Source organism: Parasteatoda tepidariorum, chromosome 1, assembly GCF_043381705.1.
Source record: "Parasteatoda tepidariorum isolate YZ-2023 chromosome 1, CAS_Ptep_4.0, whole genome shotgun sequence".
NCBI classification, from domain to species: Eukaryota; Metazoa; Arthropoda; class Arachnida; order Araneae; family Theridiidae; genus Parasteatoda; species Parasteatoda tepidariorum.
In genome coordinates, this window is record NC_092204.1 from 53,036,543 (window position 1) to 53,053,693 (window position 17,151).

The 17,151-nt window shown below is 30.0% G+C and overlaps 1 protein-coding gene and 1 long non-coding RNA gene across 2 annotated transcripts; both read left to right on the forward strand.

The window, feature by feature from the left end:
• Positions 1-881: 881 nt before the first annotated feature.
• Positions 882-4,891, forward strand: LOC139425409 (uncharacterized). The gene is made up of 2 exons (XR_011636663.1): positions 882-1,274; positions 4,303-4,891. It is a non-coding gene; the product is annotated as an uncharacterized lncRNA (long non-coding RNA).
• Positions 4,892-10,194: 5,303 nt separating this feature from the next.
• On the forward strand, positions 10,195-17,015 carry LOC107440604 (uncharacterized). Its single transcript, XM_016053578.4, has 3 exons — positions 10,195-10,421; positions 11,665-11,844; positions 15,836-17,015. Exons 1-3 carry the CDS (start codon positions 10,340-10,342, stop codon positions 16,795-16,797), a joined length of 1,224 nt encoding a protein of 407 aa, XP_015909064.2. The 5' UTR covers positions 10,195-10,339; the 3' UTR covers positions 16,798-17,015.
• Positions 17,016-17,151: the final 136 nt, after the last annotated feature.

The following is a 17,151-nucleotide window of genomic DNA, read 5'->3' on the forward strand; positions in this document are numbered from 1 at the left end:
TTTTTGAATAAAAGCTAAACATTACTTTTAAGACTTTTAGCCATTTAAAATTCATGTGATAACCAACCCTTGGAAGAAATAAGTTGTCACATTTAACAAAGTTTTTTTTTTTTTAAGTTTAGCAAATATAAAAATTTTTTGATAAGAAGCTCGATGCAAAAGATGAAATCATGCAGATATCATGTTAACCCATGAAATTCGTTATTTGTGTTTGAAAATGTTCTTGCACAATAACAGAAAAAGTATAAGAAATAAAAACAAAAATATGTGACCACCAACCCCTACTTTATATTTTATAGTTAAAAAAACAATGAAATTTCCACCATTGTTTCCTGTTTGTGTTAATAGATATAAGAAAAAATTAGGCTTCCCATAGTCATGTTTTTTTAAATTTGTGAAAATACAGTCCAAAGTAAATATTTCTTTATTCAGATTTTTTCCACGTCGTCAAACACATTTATTCTTGTATTCCGATGGAATTTGAGTCGATAAAAAGAATATGATTTATTGACGTTTAGGAATCCATAAAAAGTTACTCTAAAGTATTTTCTAAAGTGCAAAATTTTGACTTCATAATAACTTACACAAAGAAATGTTTTTATACGAACAAAAAATATAAAATAATCAAAATGCAAAAGCGTAAATAAATTAGTAAATCAAAATAAAAATGAAAACTCACTACCATTTAATGTATGAAGAACAGAACTGAAAGTCAAATTAAAAAAATTTAAAAAAAAGTTAATTATCAATAATTACAACCACAGAACGATAAGAAAATAATTTTTCTTTTATAAATATAAACTTTTTTCTGAATTATCCGTTCTTTTTTTTTAGTGGAATACTTTTATATCATTTCTAAATTTTAAAAAATCATTTTTTTCTATGAAATATTTTGGATTAATTAAAAAATATTTCCCCATGCTAAATGCTTCATATTTATATTTTATAATAATTCATTAAGACACTAACTACTGAGTGAAACGTAAATAATATAAAGCGTTCATACATATGTCGTAAGAATTTACTCAATAATGTCCGCCATTTTGTTCTTTTCGCGTTTGCTACACATTCTATTAGACCTCAAATTAATATAATAAAGTGAAAGTATTTGCGTACTCAGCAAACTTGCAACAATAGATAATGATACTGCATGCATTATAGGTTGAATTTTGTTAAGAGTCGTATAAAAACTAAATCATGTGTCAAATTTGTAACACATGAAATCATGAATAAACTTATTATTTGCTCTTCGCTGGTCTTGTGTCTAGTGTTAGGTAAATATGATTCAAATTATAATGGATATGTCATGCATGTTTTTTGTCCAATACTTTTTTTAATTTAAACTTTCATTCAAGTTTAAAAAATAACTACTTTACTATTTAAATTCGAAATATTATTGGGTGAAAGAAACAGCTATTACCTTTTATTATGGCGTGAAATAAAAGTGGCAAGTGTTTTAGATAATAAATAATAAATTTTATAAGATTGCTACTCGCTTGCCAGGTATCTTAAAAATGAAAAAAAAAAACGATTTATTAAAGAAAAAGCGATAGAGAAAAAAGTGCATTGTTTGCTGCGCTCAACTAAAAGAAAATAATTTATTCTCGTAAAATTAAAACAATAGTGGCAAATTTCACCGACAAATGGTGATTTTAACTGAAAAAACTATAAAACATTGTTTACTGCTATATATAAGATCATTTCAACTGAAATATTTACAAGATCACGGGTGCGTTTTCTCCTCAGATTATATCTTGTTTTTACAACAAATTGTGGTTATTTTGAAAATATTGATGATTTTTCTCAGTTAGTAGTGCCATCTGTTAACGAACTTTGTACTTGGAACTATTTTTGAAAGGTGGTGGGAAAAAATACTTTGTTTTACAAGCAGAACGCAGCAAATCAGGCATTTCAATTTTCTTCCGTTTTATCAACTGATTTCTAAATTCATCGGTCAATTTTAGTCATATTTACGAAGATATGGACATCTTTATTTGAAAAAAACTAATATTTTTTGTCTTACGCCTGTTTGCTGTAACTTTAAAAAAATTGAATAAAACTAAACAAAATTTTTAGAGCAATTTAAAATTAATGACGAATTATTTTCTTTATGATTTAAAAAAAATTCGTTGAAAACTGTGCAAAAAGTAAATTGAATAGTTCTTCTATACGGGTTTTTTTAACTAAATCTTTCGCTAAAGTTTAATAAATAACTACTTTACCATTTATATTCGAAATATTATTGGGTGAAAGAAACAGCTATTACCTTTTATTATGGCGGGAAATAAAAGTGGCAAGTGTTTTAGATAATAAATAATAAATTTTATAAGATTGCTACTCGCTTACCGTGTATCTTAAAAATGAAAAAAAAGGAACGATTTATTAACTTAGACTTTACATGTATGAAGAAAGCTTTGATATTCTATGATTAATGGCAATAACCGTATCTAATTAAAATCCCATCTTTAATTCTTAATCGTATGGTTGATTAGCCTTGTAAATTAATCAATAGAAATATTTTTATGTTCAGATATGAATATATCTCAGCATTGTAAACTTATATAAAGCAATTTAATACAAACAATAATATAAACTTATATAAAGCGAGGAAGTAATATTATTTAGAAACTACTATAGGGCATTAGCCGGAGATTAATCTCCGTATTCGAAGCAGACGTGGCAGAGCCTAACTCGAGTTGGCTATATTTGAGGGTGCCCCATGATTCTCGCCAAGTTGTAATCGTGGTTGATCACCAAGCTGGGCGATGTTGGAACCCAATCGATTTTCATTGGTTTCGATTTTAGCGATTTTTTTTTTAAATGTTCAACGGTATATGTGATTCCAGAGGTCCGTTAGTTTTAAGTTGGATACCGGTTGGTAAGGTTACTTTTTCTTCTGGTCAATAAGATCGAAGATGTGTGGGCAGTCATGAAAAGGGACTTTAGAAAAAACTAAATGCTATTAGAGAATTCGGTGCACCTAAATCTGAGGATATTCAAGCTTAAAGAAGAAGTGAGTTGTCTTTTTCCTTCTCTTTCTGTGCTTACTCCATTAATTTTTGTTTCGATTCAAATTGCATTTTCTTGGGTTTATTAATTTTGCTCATATCGGTTTCATTGCAATTTTATAAAGTTCTGGCCGATGTTTTGTTGAAATTTTCCAATGTTTTATTGAAATATCATTATATTTTGGCAGCCATTCCTGTTACCACGGTCTTCCGCGCAAACAGGAATGGCGCCAAACATAAGTCGCCAATTTCGCCAAGGGGCTCCCTCGAGTACATTTTTACCCCTATTAACAAAAACAATACTGTGAGTGCTCCTCACACTATTGTATTAATATATTTTGCTTCGGCTTTATTGATACAATATCAGAAAGCACTCTGTTTTGCGGATATAATCGTGTGGGCAGAAGAAAAGATTATATCTTTTTTTTCCGGTTTTTAAATAAAATTTCACCCTTTTTTCTTTTTTTTTTTAAACTGTTGTTTGTTATTTTTTTTACTTATTATTTCCCCCCCTTTTTTTTTCATTTGTCTATTATTTTTCTTTGTTTTATTCTCCATTTTGAACATAGCTAATGAGTTCTGTTTACTTGCAGCTTAAGCGCATTAAATGAAACTTATTGTTTTTCTTAACTTTCGTCGTGTTTTCNTATATATATATATACAATTTCTGAGTTTACGATTATCAACAATGTTCAACTCCGTAGCCTTGCAATTTTGTAACTCCTAGATAAAGCATTGGGACAAACTATTAGTGGAACAAACCTTCGTTGAAAACCACGAAGTTCCATCATCTTTTTGATGGAACTAGCTCACATTTGCCTTAAATGGAGAGGAAAACCACGAAAATCTCCCGTGGCTGTTAGTCTAACGGAAAGGGGATTCTAACCCATGGCCTGTCTAGCACTGAGAATATTTTAAGTCAAAACTGCTGTCACGAACTCTCTATCCCCTGAGCCACCACGACTCCACCCACAATGTTAACGTAAATATGCCGATCCGTGAGAGTAGTGATCTTTGTGAGCGATGTAAAGAAGAAAAGGGGAAGCACTCCCCAATCCCTATCTTCGGCCTAATTTTGAATGCAGATTTTAGTGATTACTCAAAGTGCAATAAATTGTTTATGCGATAAGTTTATGTGAATTTGTAAAATGCGAATATTTAAAAAAATACTCTAAAAAATGCGTGAATGCAAAAATGAGAGAATAAATCGAAGCAAAAAAAATATTCTTTAATATTTTCTGCTGCATTCCCTCATACGAACTGCGAATTAATAAAGATGCTTTTTTTTCTTCAGTTTCTAGCGCACAAGACTACAACATAGACGATTATGAAGCTTCCGATTTATTTCCATCATGTAGACCCGATGTCTGTAACAGAAACTGTAGAAGGTCTGGACACAGAACCGGGCGATGCATCCGCAATCTATGTAGATGCCTCGGAATAAGTGGCAGTGATGACTTTCTTCTACCAGATATTTGGTTATAAACTTAATTGTTCTAGTCTCTGAACTAGTAGTTACCACAATGAAAGGGAATTTATTGTTCAGAGCTATGTTGATTGTCATTCAATTTAATGGCATAGATAAACGAAGAATTTAATGTCACTTAAAATTATTTACATGCATGTAAGAATGATATCATCAGATGTTTTTTTTTTTTTTTTAAATCTCTTTCTGGATGATCATGAAAATACTTAATTATTTTTTAATTGTTATTTGCTTAAATTTTTCAATATTCATTCGAACAATAATTTGAAAAATAATTAATTATGTTTAAATTATTGTCATATTAAAAAATATTGGGAATTGACTTTTTAATGCCGTATTTGTGAATTACTTTTGTAATATTTATAAAGAATGGAAATAAAGTCATTTAAAGTGAGAAGAGTTTCATAAATATACTTTGAAATGTGCATTGTTTCCTATTTTAAATCAGTGTAGTTTTTTAATAAAACTAATTTCCGCAGAAATAGTTTTAGTGTACTTACATGGTTTAAGAATATATTAATTTTACTTGACTTAAAAGTGGATAAAAAGAATTATTTTTTAAAAACATTTAAATTCTTTTAAATCTCTGTAAATTGTGTAAGTAGATATAACTAAAATGTGTACAATTATATTCAGTATTTGCTGTGTTTTCTGTAATGATAATCTTTAAAGTATACTTTTAGAACTATTGTTTGAAAATGAAGTCAATTAAGCAAATACATCAGGAGTGACTGAATTATTAGAAAGAAAAAGAAACGTAAACGTATCATAGTAACATAAGGATAACGTATCATAGTAACATAGTAAAAAGAAACGTATCATAGCAAACGTAAGGATTTAAAAAAGTATCTAAAACCATTTTATTGATGGAATTATTCTAAAGCTAACGAATAGAAATCAAATTTAGGTTTAAAAAAATCTTGATTAAATATTAATTTGCGAAACCTTACGTGTTCAATTCAATTTTTTTTTCTCCGAAGATTCTAGATTCAGATTTTAAAAGTGCTAATTATAAATACACTGCATATTAAAAACATTATATAAATATTTTTAAAAAAAGTTGACGCTCATGTGTAAATAATTTAGATACATTTCAATAAATGTAAAGTTTTTTTTAAAATTAAGGCTATGATTAAATACCTTGAACTAGTAAATTTTATGAAATTCGAAATTCTTCACATGTCTAATATTTTTTTACTTTCTTAAAAAAATTACTTAGTTTTCAAAAACAAACTCATAACAAATAATGTAATTTAGCTCACCATAGAGGCTTATTTCAAGAAGAAAAAACGCTTGAAATTTTTTTTTTATCATCTTTACTTATTTTTTCACAAATAAAATAACAACGCTCGCTATTTACTTCCAAAATTTTTCTAACCGTGTTAAAATGTGAGGTCGTGGTCTAATTAGAATAAAAAGTAAAAAGTTATGTATTTTGCAGTACTTTTTTCTCAAATTTATAATGATTAGCTTGAGAAAATTATTGAAATTAAACCATATATTTTTATGTTTTTTTTTAAAAATAACTTTCTTTTGTGGTTAATTCTTTTTAAAAATGTTAATATTTAATTCACGTGTTGCTTTTATTAATGAAGTAAAAAAGATAAAAGATGGTGCACTAAAATTAGTATAAATTGTTTCAAATTACATGAAAATAAAATTCAGAACAATGTAAAATTAATACTAATGTATTAACATTATATGGAATGATTTTAACAATTAACAATTTAAAGTGATAAAATAAATTAATCAAGTAAAATAAAAATATAAATCTGATACAAATATTGCATGCAATGCTCTAAAACCTGTGCAATGTCAAATGTGCAATGTAATAGGTTTATGGAAAGAGAAAAACTGTATGATGACTAGCTCATTTAATGATTGTTCAGACCTACCATTATAATTTTCACTTCCTGCTTATCAAATGACTTTTTAGAATTACGTAGAATAACTAAGCCCTCTTAAACGATATCCTTTCAATTATAAGATAAACTATAAGATTATTTTCGATGAACCAAACGATGTATAAAAAAGTTGATACTTAAAATATCAACTACCTTTAAGTCATAACGTTACCACGTTTAACCAATCACGTCAATAAATTAAACTCACTCAGTGTGTGTGTTTTTTTAATTTGTTCTTTCCAAGGCATTCTTTTGAAAATTTATTTAACGTTGGACCATGATATCGGTACCTTAAAAAATAATACGTTGAAATTTGACTGTAAATTTTAAAAGGTGTTAAAATAAATCATGTTTCCCTCCAAATCGAACCGTATTATCGGTATTACTTGATTAATCTTCATTCGCTTTAAAAAATTATATGAATAGAAAATAACAGTTGACATGTTTTAAACACTCAAAAATAGGCGCTCATTTTCAAGATTAGCCAGACGTGAATGAGAATAAGAAGAAATAAAAATGATTTAAAACATAAAACGAAAAGTTGTTGACGAAAAATGAAGGTGAGAAACAAAATTAGAAAAACCACAATAGCCGAGAGAGATAAAAGATGAAAATCAGAGCAATAAAATCCACAGTGGCCGAAAAAAGCCATTCAGGGTGAAATGAATTTGGAGATGTGGTGAGGAACTAATATCATTAAAAAGGAAATCAGCATTCATATGAATAAGGTATTCCAGGGCATCAATGTGAGATGATGTACCTGGAGTGGAAATAATTTTAGCATTGTCGAAGTTGAATTTATACACAAGATTCCAACAGTGTGCAGCAATTAATGATTACTCATATTCTTGATAACGTGTTCCTTAAGTCTAAATTTTGAAGCTCATCTAGTTTGTTCGATGTAGCAAGCATATCGTATTATCATATCGGCTATTATGTCTCGGCATCTTCAAAATTGGGCATTTCAAGTTTGCAGCATTTTTAATAAAGTGTTAGATTAAATTATGCTTCTGTTCAAGTTTAAGAATAAGTATCGTGTAATTGAATTTGAGAAGTAAAATAATCTAGTTCAACTAAACACCATATGTGCCATTTAACACCAATTAACAGCGACACTCGCGTGTCACTGTTAAAGCTCCTCCGTTCGGTGTTTTGTTTGGAAAAACTATAATAAATATACAGAACTTCTGCTTATGAGCTTCTGATTTTCAATAATATTTAAAATAAAAAAGTGTAATAACAAAAATTGTGTTAAAAATGATAATTTTTAAATAATATATTTTTAAGTAAATAATATAATAATAAATACCATTAAATAAAAGAGATAACTAAATAACTTTCAGGTGAATACCATCAAAACATTTATTAATTTTTGGCTAATTACAGCCAAAGATGACTAAATCTTCTTCCTATATTAAAGTTCGCATCAAGGGATTTCTCCAGTACAAAACGGTTATAATCAGCAAGAAACAAAATTATGAACTGTTAGATAACATTTGATCATAAATAAAATTCTTCTCTTTTAAAAAGGTACAATCAGCAAATATCAAATATTTACTGATTATAGCCTATAATATTGGTTATTTTCATGTGAAATAGTAGGTAATAAATGAATATGCCTAAAACTGTTAGCCCGATTTTTTGCATTTACCCGATATTGTTAAATGTTCAGATATACTCTAAAAAATCGAACTAGTTGATATTTTTAAAAATAGCAATATCCAGTAAGGGTATTTAAGTAAAATGAATGTATTGTTTTGCTTTTTAAAATTGGAAGAAAACATTCTTAACATAGCAAAATCCCTACGTATTTTTTATCACATATGATTGTGGAAATTCTTTTTTTATCTAAATCTTTCTATTGGTGCAAAACATTATGCATACATTTCGATTGGGAAGGAAAGTATTTTCATATGTATTTAAATCCATTCATACGAAAGTACCAATCGCTACATATCTATGCGCCTACAATCTGGATTTCCTTAATAAAGGACCCACACTGTAGGAAAGAATTACTCAAAATTGAGTAAAATTGTGTCAAAATAGCTCCGAAACAAATAACAACCGAATTTGAAATTCCTGCGTATTCAAAATTGTAACAGAAAATACTAATTTTTGAGCAAAATGCATAGTCGCAAAATTGATGTGGAAAGAAAAATGTACGAGAGAGATGTTCATTGGTTACAATGATCGAACCAATGATCTTCCTGATCCTAGTAAGACGCTGTAACCAACAAAATTGCAGGCCCAGTCCAGGCAGAGTTAGGAAGCTTTATATAGTGGCCGCCGCAAGGACACATTATGACCTGTTAATTTCCGATTTCAATGGTACAAAGGGTTGCGATTTGGATAATAATTAATAATTTTAATTGACAATTTAATTTCACTTTTTGTTTATACGAATCGAAAGCAAGTCATGATGTGCTTTGAGGGGCCACTATATATGGCTTCCTAACTCACTCTGAACTGGTGTGTACAGCTATGGTAGTTAGAGCATCTCTGGAGATACAACCGGCAGCCAATGAACAGCTCTCTCACACATTACTCTCGCTACATCACTGATTATACATTTTGATCAAAAATGAGTATATGCTGTTTCAATTTTGAACATATGGGGTTTTCAAACTCTACTACTATTTGTTTTAGAACAATTTTGCCTAATTTTTGGCTCACTTTTGAGTCACAATTTCTTACAGTGCACTATATGCCATCAAAGTCCGAAAAATAAAATATCATGACAGTGGAGGCTTGGAGAACTTAGTAGCTATTTTGTAATGTGCTCTAGAAAGTAAACGGACCACAATAAATAACTTTTGATTTAATGATCGGATTTTTCGTGTTATAGGACTAAATCTTAATGGTTCGAGGGGTTAATCTGAAATATGCTAACTAATAAGTGCAGACGATATTTTAAGTTACAAAATCAGACACACAGGCACTTTCTCTGAATAAACATAATTTTTTCCCGACGGATTCGGATTTCTTACCGCAAAATATAGGGCGTAGCTGCACTCTGCGAAATATGGCTTTAATAGTTTTGCCAGGAGAGTGGCCTAAATTGTGGGCCCCTTAATGTTAACTTTACTTTTTGTGTATTTTACTATATCTCGAGAATTTTTTAAGCTGATTGAAAAAATTTTGCACACAATTATAGATCCATTATCAATGTTCTCAAAGTTAGAAACTAAACGAAGAACTTCGTACGTTCTTTTTCTTATTTTTTTAAACACAAAGCATAATCATACGGGGCAGAGTCCCGGACTTGGGGATCAAGATACATAGGGTACAGATATAACATCTCAGGCAATCTCTTCGTATTCAGTATTGTAAGCGATAAAGTGGTTTTTAAAAATCTAAATTTGCACAACCGAAATTCAATACCACAACTTTCTAAAACAATTGTTGATTTTAAAATCTCTTTAAATAAGACTAATTTAAAAATGTACAAAGTGATTTAGACAAGTGGACGACATAGCACTAAGGAATTTATTTGAATCCATTAGTATAGTCTTCAAAAACCGAGGAACAATTCTCATTAGAAAAGTTTGAAAAACGGAATCAACGACTATCAATCAAATACTAGAATCAAATACTACGTCCATTAGACTCAACACGCATTAAGAGCAATGAAGCTAATAAAAAACTGACGGACGAATTGTTGAATATTTATTATGCTGTTTATATGTTTGAATTAAGTTTTGTAATAAATGATATTCAATCGTGGTCACCCTCCCCATCCCCTGAATTGAAAACGGTTTTGTTCAATGTGTTAGCAATCTTTTTTTTTTAAATAATTGTCTAGAGGCATTTTTAACAATTAAAAAGCTGTAACATCAAATTCCAATTTTCAACTATGCCGACAATTGTATTGCGTAACTGTTACATCATTTAAAAATTTTCAACTAAGCAAAAACAAGTCATGAGATTAATCTGACTTTCAGATGCCTTATTCGTTGTTACGATTTAATGCCATTATGTATAATTCCAGGAACATTTTCAAATTGTGTTTCGTTTTTTGGATAGGTAAGTTTATTTCTGGATTTCATTATTATTATTTAAATTCAAATTGTTTTAATAAAGGGTTTAAACTTAAAGACCACTTTAAAAGTTTAGAATAAAAAGAAAAATTTGCATTCGTTACAAGCCTCAAGCAAGTTCGGCATGTAAAGATTTTTGTCAGAAACTAAAGAGTTATGGGAAATCTTGTTTAAGAGTACGGGTTAAAAAAGTACACTTCTACGCATTTAATCCAGTTCGTGGATTTGGAGGGAAATTCTAGGTTAGCTGAAACAATTCACTTTTGCACAGTGTTTTTATCCATATGTTTCTTGTAAGTTATTCAAAATTTATAATGGGATAAAATGGCTAATACTATTTTTAAAACATTTTATGAAGTGAAAATGCTTTGTTTATGAGTTTTTGTTTACCATAAAATGTGCACTGTAAAACATTTTGTTTATAGTTACAATTTTTTGTGTTGAAGCAAACTAAAATTTTGTTTACAAAACATGTAGTCGCATTTTTTATTCACTTTTTTCTGTTATAGTTTTATTTATTTTTTATTCATTTTTTGTTTGTTTGTTTGCTTACCAGCACATATTTTTATGTGCGTTAGAATCAATTTAATGTCTTCATTGCAAAAACATTTTGTTTAAATACCAAGCTCATTCTTAGTTATATATTTCTACTAACTCTTTCAAAAAACTGTTATTTTGTCATTTTTATATATTTCTTGCTCGGTAACTGCAATTCTGTATTTAAAAATGTATTTAGTTTACATCAATATTAAAAATGGTGGCAACTAAACACCAAAATTTTTATTGTGTACCGTTAGACACTCATTTCATATATTACATTTAATATTGTTTGTATGTACTTTATTATAAAAAGAATTATTTATTCTAATCAAGTAAAATTAGTTTCGCTGCAGAAACTGCCCGGATGTCACTGTAACTACGAAACAAATTTTTGAGTGCCCAGCACCCACACCATACATTCTGAAATTAGGAATGGTGACACTAGAGGACAACCTAAGATCTGTTCTCGATGGTCAGGAAGCACAGAAAACTGGCGAATCTTCGATGTTCTTTGAAAATCCATGAACACGAAAACAACAGCAATTAAAATGAGTTTTTAAACAAATTTATTAATTACATTCAATTAGTTAATTTTATATTATACTTAAATTTTTAACAGCGACGCTAATGTAAAATTTTTTTAAGACATGATAGTTTCTAATTTTATTAGAAAAATATTTTGTTCCTAGGGTTATCAATAGCAAATGGGCAATGTCCATCCAATGAAGTCCCCTCCGAATGTGAAGATACATGCAATACATGCGATGGTGATCAGATATGTCCAGAGTGGTGCATACCAGGATGCCAATGTTTACCAGGTTATTCAAGAGACAGCAACTTCAACTGCATTCCGAAACAGTTTTGTACAGGTATAAATTAAATTTTAATTTTAAAATTTCTTTCATTTCTTGAAAAAAATTCTTTTGTTATTTGTCTTTAAAAAAAACTTTTAGAATTAAATTCTAATTTAATGGTTGCAAAAATCAATTTTTCGCATCTTCAATGAGCTTTAAAGTATATTACTGAAATTATCAGTACTAGAGTATATTATATAGATTTTACTAATAATACCTATATTAATGACAACGCTGAGATTATCAGTAATTTGTTACTGATTATACCTATATTACTGATAAAACTGAAATTATTAGAAATGTAGATAAGATCTGAGTAATACATTTGGAGTTTCAGAAAAATTTCATTGTTGAATTTCACATACTCGGTGATATTTTTAGATTATATTACTTCATTTTATAACCATCGTTGAACAGCCGACCCAATTTTGGATTTACGATTACGATTATTGAATTTACGATTACGATTACCAATGTTCAACTCCGTAATTGTAATTTTGAACTTAATTCAGAGGAAAAGGGAACTCCTGGATCAAGTAGTGAGAGAAACTTTGCTTTTGAGAAGGACTTTTTGATGGAACTAAGCCGCATTTGCGTTAAATTAAAAGGAAAACCACGGACACCTCCCATGGTAAACCCGACGGAAAGGCGACTTTAACCCATGAACTGTCCACCACTAATTATATTTACCGTCAGCACTGATGTCGGTGCGAGCTGGGTGCGGAATTCGTAGCGACCAACCATCGATGGAATTTGAGCCCGGTTCACCTCATTGAAAGGCGAACTCTCTATTCCGTGAGCTACCACAACTCTTAGATTATATTATTTTATTTTATAACCGTCGTTGAACCGCCGACCCAATTTTTTGGGTGTACGATTACTAATGTTCAACTCCGTAGTCTTGCAATTTTGAACCCAATCCAGAAGACAAGAGAACACCTGGATCAAGTATTTGGAGAAATTTTCCGTCGTGGATAACTTTTTGATGGAACTAACCCGCATTTGCGTTTTATGGAGAGAATGCTCTGTCCACTGAGAAATCACGACTCAGATTATATTATTGAAATTATCTATAGTAGGGGTAAAATATGAACAACCCATTTTTAATTTTAAAAAGATTGGATTAAACTATCTCAAGGTTTTCAATGCCAAATAAAATATCATTTTTAATGATAAACAGAAGTTATGTTTGCACGTTTAGTAAATATTCTAAAAATATAAAGTAATTTTCCAAATAAGAAACTAATAACTTAATACGTTTGTTACTTGGACAAAATTAAATATAACTCCAGTCTATTGATGAATTTGTAATAAAAGATAAAAAGATTTTATCATCATTTTAGAATCAAACATATCTCATAGATACATATTTATTTCGTATTTAGTATATTTTTTGAATTTGCTTACTTTTTGAATTAGCATACTTTTTGAATTAGCATACTTTTTGAATAGCCTACTTTTTGATTTTTCGGACGTTAATTTGTTGCTTGTACAAAATGCTTTGGGAGTTTTAATATTTCATCTGTTATAATATCATTTATTTTAACTATATGTGTGATATCTCAAATTCCAAACATTATAGGATAAAAATAAGTCCTAACCAGTGCTCTACAAATCTTTTGACTCTATCATCTAAACTCGTAAACAATCGTAGCTGGCACCTAAAAGTTTGGTAAAATTTAAACTTAGATAAAAAAAAAACGTTACATTTCTTTTCAAACCATAAAATACTTATACCTAACAAATTGGTTCTATCTCCTAAAAATATTACATATTCGCAGACCTCGGGTCATAACTGTTTCTTTTTATAGAAATATTAGAATTTAGAAGTTTAGAATATTACAAAAACTTTGGGTTTTTCATAAAATATCTGACAATAAGTATAATTTTTATGGGGGATCTTATGAGGGATTCCATTTTGAACTGATTGGAACTAAAACTGCTCAAACATTTATTCAGCATTTTTTGTACAATTGCTCAAATTTCGCATTTTTCACTTTTATAATTATTATTTGAATTTTACTAATAACATTTGACGAAATTATTATTAGTTTTATTTAGATTATTTCTTCATAGGAACTTATGGTAAAAAGGGGATCTACAATTGCTTTAAGTCGAATATCGAAAAATTGTAGATAATATAAAAGGTTTCTTGCGCATAATGTTTAAAACGTTAGAAATTAAGATGAAAACAAGTTTTGAAAAATTTAATTTTGCATGTTGAAATTAGATAATTAAAAAAATCCCATTTATCAGAGAACGACTTTTTTTAAATTCAGAGTTCAATTTGATTAAAATCATTTGATTGAAGATATTGAGCTCTATTTAAATTTTTTTAAAATCAAATGACTCTAACTTGTATTTTTTAATCTCACAAAATGTAGGTTCAACTTAACGTAAAAATATTTAAACAGAATTTTTTTTTAATATAATTATTTTAAATATAATAATATAGCAATTATTGTCAAAAATGTGAGGAGAAAAAAACTTAATTCTTCGTAACAATTGTGCAATATTCATGTACAGTATTGAAGGAAATATGTAAAGTGTACATATTTTGTTTTAAAACCATTTACATAATTATTACGTAAAACATTAAATTTTCAAGTTGAATGTTTTTTTTTTTTTTCAAATGGAAACATTTTGTGTTAGTCACCGTTTACACAATCATGCTGTTTGTGCAAAGCGCTATGTAGGTAATTTTCTATTAATTTTTGCTGATTACTAAATAAAAGTTTTCATTGTAACTAAAGAACAGTAATTGGAGTTTTCACCCACTGTGGCTCAAGGGATTTAGCATTTGTCACCCAATGAGTTGAACCGGGTTCGAATCCAAGCGATGGCTGACAGTGAATGGCAGCGAATTCCGCATCTGGCTCGTATCGAGCACAGTGACATAAAATATCTTCAGTGGTGGAAGGACCATGGGAGTGCCCTTGCCATTAGGCTGACCCTGGGAGGTTTCCGCGATTTCTCTCTACGTGTAACGCAACTGCGAATAAGTTTCATAAAAAAAAACACCACTGAGGCAAAATTTCTACCAATACTTGATCCAGGAGCTCCCTCGTCTTCTGGATTGTGCTCAAAATTACAAGGCTACGGAGTTGAACATTTGGTAGTCGTAAGCTCAAAATGGGATCGACTGCTCAAAAATTGTTACAAAACAGAAAATTATTAGCAAGAAGCCGATTCGCCTCCCAATGAGGTGACCCAGATTTGAATCCCAGGGTTGGCTGGTCGGTACGAATTTTGTTTCCGGCTAGCACCGAACATGGTGCAGACATTTTTTTGACCCTTTACGATGAATGGGTATTCAGCTATTTATCTGTAAAAGTTAGCATTAAATACATTGAAACACAATTATTAACAGTGCATTATTAAATATAAGGGGTACTTATTGGCTACATTAGAGCACGCTATCAAATAAAATTTAAAAAAACGTTCAAGAGCCCTCATTATATAGTTAACTAAAACAGACGATCGTGGCTATGATGACAGAACATACCATAATTAATGCTGAGAAAGAATAGAGTAAAATTAAGTGATTCGGATCTGCTGATGGTACTTGTTCTAGTACCAAAATTATCGATCATATCAGTTTATTGAAAGTTTTGTGCTCTTTTACATTGCTGTTCAACTTCTATTTAAACTGTAGTATACTTCTTCCTTGCTATCCTTTGTTCTTAGGAAACTATAACGCGTTATTTTATGAAAACTTTTTACATTCAAAATATTATAATGTAATGGTAATAACAAAACAATTATGCCTACATTTTCCTTTAAAAGTTATATTCGAAATCTTGTATTCAGAATCTTATTAAATTTTGTCACTATTTGCTGCATTATTACATTTATACACAATTTAATGTCTGAATTTACTCTATTGGTCATAAGGTTATATTTAAGAAATTAGTTTTAAGAAATATGTTTATAGTCTAAACCTTTTGGAAAAGAAAATAAAACTTAACTACATGTTCAATTAATATAAATTAAATATTTGTTTTAGGATCACCTGGCAGAATTTCATTAAAACCTGATCCAGAAGTCTCAAGATTATTGTCGTGGGAGAATAACAAAAAAGGATGTCCGGACGAAATACAATGCAAAAAAAATTGCCAACAGGAAAGTCCCAATTTCGATGGCATATGTACTGGACCTAATAAAAAACATTGTCAATGCTACATCTGCAAAGCTCCGAGTCCGATTACGGACGCAGTTCCAACAAGTGGTGGTACAGAGGGCTGCCCAAATCTCATTAAATGCTTCAGAAGTTGCACAAAACGAGGTTTTTCATCTGGTCAGTGCATCGGTCCCCAAAGATTAAATTGCCAGTGCCAGAACAGACCACGTGAGGCATCTGACTCCCTTCTGTCTCCAACAACTATCAGGGGAGGATGCCCAGTAAGATCTTTGTGCCTTGCCTTTTGTCAAGGAAGAGGATTTAATAGTGGCATATGCTTAGGACCAAAGAGTGAACTCTGCAATTGCTTTAGTTCTGCTACTCCGCCTAGACCATTACCAGGTCCTCCAGGAGGTTCACTGCCAGCTCCTATAGGAGGTTCACTGCCAGCTCCTGTAGGAGGTCCACTGCCAGTTGGAGGATTATTATCCCCAAATACAGTAAGAGGAGGATGTCCAATAAAATCCCTTTGTCTAGCATTTTGTCAAAGCCGAGGTCTCAATAACGGTATATGCTTAGGACCTAGAAATGAATTGTGCAACTGCTTTAGCGGTGGCCTCCCTCCGGTTCCAGCATTGCCTCCTCAAATTCAACCTCCTGTAACTAATTATCGCAGGCCATCACCACCTGTACCCGTTCAACCACCTGCTCATGCTCCACCACCTGCTCATGCCTTCCCACCGACTTCATGTCCAAATATTGCACTATGTGTTTTGAATTGTAGATCACAAGGTAAAGTTGCAGGATTTTGCACGGGAGTTGCCAGACGGAAATGTGAATGTGTATAACTAAAAGTTAACCTAACTCTATGTACAAATTTCAATAGTTCTCTAATCTTACTTTGTAAAATACTGCATGAAAAAGATACAAGATGAACTCTTTATTAGCTGAATAGTTAATATTTTAATTCAAAGCTGAACATTCAAAATACTAATGTCATTTTTAACTCTATGTCTGTAACTTCTGTTTTGATACAATTCTTTATTAAAAATAATTTAATTTTAAATGTTGTTTTACTTATCATGACGTTATTCATAAATTTCCCTGAATTATTTATAAATATTTAAACTTAATATATATCAAATAAATAAATATATATATCGAATATTTAAATATATATCGAAAATATATTTACTAACTTT

Bases quoted from the DNA above. Each gene is read 5' to 3' on its own strand.
- LOC107440604 (XM_016053578.4), top strand. From the start codon at position 10,340: ATGCCTTATTCGTTGTTACGATTTAATGCCATTATGTATAATTCCAGG. The intron at 10,422-11,664 runs GTAAGTTTATTT...TTTTGTTCCTAG, and splicing joins GTGTTTCGTTTTTTGGATAG to GGTTATCAATAGCAAATGGG. The intron at 11,845-15,835 runs GTATAAATTAAA...TATTTGTTTTAG, and splicing joins TCCGAAACAGTTTTGTACAG to GATCACCTGGCAGAATTTCA.